The 5,869-nt window shown below is 34.3% G+C and overlaps 1 protein-coding gene across 2 annotated transcripts; it reads left to right on the forward strand.

Annotated features, from left to right (window-relative positions):
- The first annotated feature begins 1,416 nt into the window (after nucleotides 1–1,416).
- Nucleotides 1,417–5,617, forward strand: LOC115699630 (aspartic proteinase A1). Of its 2 annotated transcripts, none has more exons than XM_030627134.2 (14): nucleotides 1,417–1,730; nucleotides 2,114–2,479; nucleotides 2,560–2,620; nucleotides 2,709–2,803; nucleotides 2,891–3,003; nucleotides 3,112–3,280; nucleotides 3,392–3,431; nucleotides 3,547–3,611; nucleotides 4,127–4,240; nucleotides 4,347–4,411; nucleotides 4,519–4,678; nucleotides 4,771–4,890; nucleotides 5,040–5,128; nucleotides 5,323–5,617. In XM_030627134.2, the coding sequence occupies exons 2-14, from the start codon at nucleotides 2,126–2,128 to the stop codon at nucleotides 5,405–5,407; spliced, it is 1,530 nt and encodes a 509-aa protein (XP_030482994.2). In that variant the 5' UTR covers nucleotides 1,417–1,730; nucleotides 2,114–2,125; the 3' UTR covers nucleotides 5,408–5,617. The 2 variants fall into 2 exon arrangements, with proteins under 2 accessions (XP_030482994.2, XP_060958931.1); XM_061102948.1 differs by having other exon boundaries at nucleotides 1,666–1,730; nucleotides 2,012–2,479.
- The last annotated feature ends 252 nt before the right edge of the window (nucleotides 5,618–5,869 follow it).

Consider the following 5,869-nt stretch of genomic DNA (forward strand, 5'->3'; position numbering starts at 1 on the left):
AAGGCGGCGAGAGCATCTAGGCATTTTATATCGATTGTGTGTAAAGAAACGACTTGGCTTAAGCTTGTCGTTCCCATAGACAGCACCAAATGCTGACGGTGAGAACTCATCAACTAACTTGTTTGCTAGAAAACTAAACCATACTTCAAGTTTAGACTTAAGATGAAGAGAAATCACTACTACAAAAAGTATAATTCCCGTCGATTAAGAAAACTGACGTATATACCATAGTCGCAAATAGTTTTTTATTATCTACATTTATAAACCGACGCAAAATATGCACTTTTCTATTTTATCTTCTGCGTCGGTTTAGAAATGATGCAAAATTATTTATGACATTTTAAAACTGCCACAAAACACTTATTACGTCAGTTCGAAAATGCCATATCGATTGCCAAAATACTTTTTTTTTTACCTATTGCGTCGTTTATAAAATGAAGCACAAATGTAGGTAAGGAAAAATTGCAAATTGTCATGCAATTTTCGCCACATACAATTTTTGTAAAATTTTCCCTATTTTACAGTATTTTTGTAAGTTTCCCTTTAAAAAAGATATTTTATAAATAAATTAGAAATTATGTAAATTATTTTAATTTTAAAAGTAGTTTCTCAAAAATTCTTTTAGGAAAAGCTACATAGTACATATCTTATTATTTTTTTTTTTTTTTGGAGAAGGGATGCCCTTAAGAAAAAAGAAGAGACATAAAGATTACAAAGGTCATTGTCAATCCAAATTGTAACTTCATTTAACCCCAAATCTAACTTTGCAAGTTCATGGGCGAATGTGTTTCTCGTATGCTTAACATGTGAGATTGAGGCATTGGAGAATTGAGATATTTTTTTTTTTTTTCTTGAGATATTTTACAATCATTTAATAGCTTAATAGCTTCAAGGTCCTAGGTTTGAACCCATGACCTCTCCCTTTTTCCCATCCCTCCCTCACCACTAAGCTAGCCTTAGTGGCTTGGGGAAGTGAGATAAAGTCATATCAATTTGCTTGATAAGGTCTTCAAAGTCCTATAGAAGCTAACGGAAACAAGGTTGTGTTAAAAGAACGTTTTTAATTCTAAAAGCTAAAAAAAAAATCTTATAGAAGCTAACCGAATCAAGGTTATATCAAAAACAACGTAAGAGTTACTTTTTTAAAATTCGGAATACATGAAATTTTAAGAAGCGTGACTTTACATTTTTTTTCTTGTATTTTTGGTAGGAATTAGTATTGACGTGAAAATTGGTATTTTTATAAATTAATTGATTTTACGTATAGAATTATAAAACCCCCTAAAGTATTGGTTCTTCATAGGATTGGACTGGATTTTATGGGCTAAGAAGTAACAATGGGCTTCTGTAAACTTTGAAGGCACAGACTAACAATAAGTCAAAACAAAGGTTGGGACTGAAAGAGAAGGACAGGTAGGTAGCTTATCTTATGTGTCAACACTAGAATGTTAGTTGAGTTTAGCCTCCTACAACTGGACTAACACGTCACTGTCGTAAGATTCGTTTAGATGTACCAACTAAGCTGTTGACCTTTAGATAATGTTCTTTCAGTCTAATCAATTGGTGGGAGCACTGTAAGCTTTATACTCCTCCATACACTAGAACTTTCCTCTGCTCATTGCTTTCTCTCTAAGGCTCCGACTCTGACTTAACTTGCTTTGTTTCATTCTCAACATTTCAAAATTTTCTGCACTTCACCTCTCAAGTCTCAACCCCTACTCACAACTAATGTAAGTTTAATTTCTTCGATTGATTCAAAATTATTATTTGATTATTTGATAGTGTTTATTTCTGTGGATAAATTTATCCAATTCGTATACTTATATAGTTTATTAAATATTGAGAAAATAAAATGTTGATCGCTTAATCGATTTGTTTTTTCTTTTTATGGATTAAGGTAGTTGTATTAGACTTGTTTTTTGTGACCCAAAATTTCTACTAAAGGACTTGATGTCATATTCAATGCTGTGGTCTGTTGGTTAATTCTGTGCAATTTTTTGGCTAATTGGAGGTGTAATCGTTATAGAAGAAAATTCTCAAAAAAAGTTGGCACATTGAATATGTGATTTTTGAGGAAGATTGTGTTCAAAAATTGCTTTTGTTGCTGTTCCAGTTATAGTGATTGATGGGTACCAAAAACGATGCTCGTTTGGTTGCTCTTTTTCTTTGGGTTCTTCTGTCACCTGTGGTGTTTTCTGCTGAAAATGACGGGTTGATCAGAATTCAACTGAATAAGAAACAATTAGATCAAAGAATTAGGCTCCATCGACGAAATGTTGCTACAGAACAGGAGAGTCCAAGTGGAAAGTATGGTCTCCATGGAAGCTCTGAGGATGCTGAGATTGTGGAGCTAAAGAATTACATGGATGCTCAGTATTTTGGTGAGATTGGCATTGGCACACCTTCACAGAAGTTTACTGTGGTATTCGACACTGGAAGTTCTAATCTATGGGTGCCTTCGTCAAAGTGTTATTTCTCAGTATGTATAGTCTTTTTTCCATTATTATTTGGAGTTTTTGAAATTTTTCAACAATTGTCCTTATGTCCCCTTAATTTCAGATTGCTTGTTTTTTTCATTCCAAGTACAAATCTGGTCAATCAAGTACCTACACAAAGAATGGTCTGTTCCTTTTGTCCCAGTTCAAAAGATTCATGCTTTTTTTTCTTTACCATTGAATTTCTGAACTTTCTTTTAATTCTTGATGCAGGGAAATCAGCTGCAATTCATTATGGTACTGGAGCAATTTCAGGTTTTTTTAGTGCGGACCATGTCAAAGTTGGTGAACTTGTTGTTCAAAATCAGGTATGTTTCTTTTCAAAAAGATAAAATTTGTATCTGGTTGTTTCATAATATAGAGTTGCACTTAATGAATATTACTTAAACTATTAGGATTTTATCGAGGCAACCAAAGAGCCTGGCATCACGTTCGTGGCTGCTAAATTTGATGGAATACTAGGACTTGGATTTCAAGAGATCTCAGTAGGAAATGCTGTTCCTGTCTGGTAAAAATCTATCCATCTCAGCCTCTACACATGCCATAAAACTTCATTTGAATCTTTCAATCCTAGCTGTACAATGTTCTTAGCGGTTACAACTACTTGTTATTATAGGTATAGTATGGTCAGTCAAGGACTTGTAAAGGATCCAGTCTTTTCATTTTGGTTGAATCGCAATATCGAAGGGGAAGAAGGGGGCGAGATAGTATTTGGTGGGGTGGATTCTGATCATTTCAAGGGGAATCACACATATGTTCCTGTGACTCAGAAAGGCTATTGGCAGGTTAACTAAATAGTCTCCCAACCTCTCATATTTTTTAGGCCATTTTTCTTGTTAATGTGATAAAATCTATTTCTCAACTCAGTCAACCTTTTTGTTTTGTCTTGTTGGCAGTTTGATATGGGTGATGTCCTAGTTGATGGGGAAACAACCGGTAATTACATGGAAATTCCCTCTCGGATCTTGTTTTGTTGAGATATTTATTGGTTGGCTTTCTGTCTTAATGATTGGTTATGATACTAAGAAATTATCATTATCACTATTTTCAGGATTTTGTGCTGATGGATGTGCTGCAATTGCCGATTCGGGAACCTCCCTACTGGCAGGGCCTACGGTATGTGTGCTTTGTAAATCAAGTCTTATATTTATATATATATTTGAAAAAAAAGACCCTTGTATAGTGAGTTGGGTTGTAAAAATATTTGTACGTCCCCAAATTATGATGATGTTTTCTTTTACTTCTATTTTGTTTTATGCTCAAACGTGAATTATGCTATGAAAATTACTTGTGAGGGAAAACTCAAATGAATAGTTAGTCATGTGGTATTGTGGTTTGCTCCCACAAAGTTTTGAGTTCAAGTCCTTTTGTGCAGCTATATGGCCACTACTGCTATAGTTTTTTTTTTTTTTAATTTTTTTTGGAACAAACCACTGCTATAGTTTATTAATTCCCAAATATTGTAAACTTAGTAGGGGACCCCAATTTAAAGATATATTTAAATGTTTGGTAATTTTTTTATCTGAGTTAAATGATGTCACTTGCGTATACACTATGTGAGGCATTTGTTGTATGTAAATTTAAATCGTTCTGTGTAATCTTGCTATAATCTTTTTGTTACCATTCTTCAGACTATAATAACTCAAATCAACCATGCCATTGGAGCTTCTGGTATTGTAAGCCAGCAATGCAAGTCAGTGGTGACACAATATGGAAAAACCATACTAGATTTGCTGATTGCTAAGGTACATAATGTTGCTTTTTATATTTTCGTTTCATACAACCCATTTTAAGTCTCCTATAGTAAATCATCCGATGTTTTCCTCTTCTTCTTCCTGGCTTGATCTACAGACACAACCTAAAAAAATTTGCTCTCAAATTGGTCTCTGTGCTTTTGACGGAACTCGAGGTGTTAGGTGAGATGAAAGTACATCTGGCTGTTCGAGGAAAAGTTCATTTAACTTTATTTCAAATGATTGCTGTATCTATCTTCTAATTTAATTGTTTCCATATATATTTACAGCTTTGGAATTGAAAGTGTGATTGATGAGAAATTGGGAAGGAAACACGATAGCAGTCTTCATGGTGCACCATGTACTGCTTGTGAGATGGCAGTAGTATGGATTCAAAATCAGCTAAACCGTAATATGACTGAAGAGCAGATATTGAACTACGTTAATGAGGTAAATATTTGTTGTCTCTTACTCATCAATACATGCATGATAATAATGAATTGATGCAAGCTAATCATGCCCTCAAATGTTTAAAATCACAGCTCTGTGAACGGCTGCCCAGTCCAAATGGCGAGTCAGCTGTTGATTGCAGCAGCTTATCATCCATGCCAAGTGTTTCATTCACCATCGGTGGTAAATTATTTGACCTTGCTCCAGAGCAGGTATAGCAGACTTCTTCAGTTTGGTCATTTTAAACTTTAAAAGTCCCAATTAGCAAGCTTGATTATGAAAAAAGATTTCAGTTCACTCTCTTTAGCGAGTTCCGAGCTGCTATTAGCTGCTTATAAATTTTGGTGTTTGTTGCCATCAGTACATTCTCAAAGTGGGAGAGGGTTCCGCAGCTCAATGCCTTAGCGGATTCATTGCGTTGGATGTGGCTCCTCCTCGTGGACCTCTCTGGTAATTAAAATCTTACCTCTTTCTATTACCATATTCTTATCTTTGTGTCATGTTTTTACCATAAAATATAATTAGAATAACACCATTAAGGAGCTTCATTTAAGTAACTAAAAGGATCAAATCATCAGAGCCATGAATTCTATTCATTTCTTAGTAAATTACTGATACTGGTGCTTCTGCATATAATATTGTAGGATTTTGGGAGATGTATTTATGGGTCGCTACCACACAGTGTTCGATTATGGGAAAATGAGAGTTGGATTTGCTGAGGCAGCTTAGACGAAGAAGCTCTTCCAACTCATTTTACATTTGCTTAATTTGTATCTATGGGGAAAACCCTTAACTGTTATATTAGCTTCATCGTTTAACTAATGCAATTGTACTATCTACTATGGACATGAAACCTTACTCATCTATTCTATCTGTATATAAATCAAGATGATGTATGTACAATGACAGCTTATTTATATGTGCATGAAGTTTAAACTATACATTCACTCATACACACAAACATGGTGATATAACAAAAGGACACCTAAGCTAGGTTAGAGGACTTTTTTTTTTTTTTATCTAGCTGGTTTTTATTTTAAAGGGCTATGTCTTAGTTTTTAGTACACCTAGCTGACACTGTTTTATGTTATCTAGTACCTATGAATAAAGGGGAGGAATTCATTTCTAAGTTTGGAAATAGAAGAGAATAGACTCTAGTGGAAGAGAATAACTAAAGCTAGATTATTCTTT

This window comes from Cannabis sativa, chromosome 8, assembly GCF_029168945.1.
Source record: "Cannabis sativa cultivar Pink pepper isolate KNU-18-1 chromosome 8, ASM2916894v1, whole genome shotgun sequence".
In the NCBI taxonomy this organism is placed as follows: Eukaryota; Viridiplantae; Streptophyta; class Magnoliopsida; order Rosales; family Cannabaceae; genus Cannabis; species Cannabis sativa.

Coding starts and splice junctions, on each gene's coding strand:
- LOC115699630 (XM_030627134.2), top strand. CDS start 2,126: ATGGGTACCAAAAACGATGCTCGTTTGGTTGCTCTTTTTCTTTGGGTT. Junction 4,241..4,346: donor TAGATTTGCTGATTGCTAAG/GTACATAATGTT, acceptor CTTGATCTACAG/ACACAACCTAAAAAAATTTG. Junction 4,679..4,770: donor TATTGAACTACGTTAATGAG/GTAAATATTTGT, acceptor TTAAAATCACAG/CTCTGTGAACGGCTGCCCAG.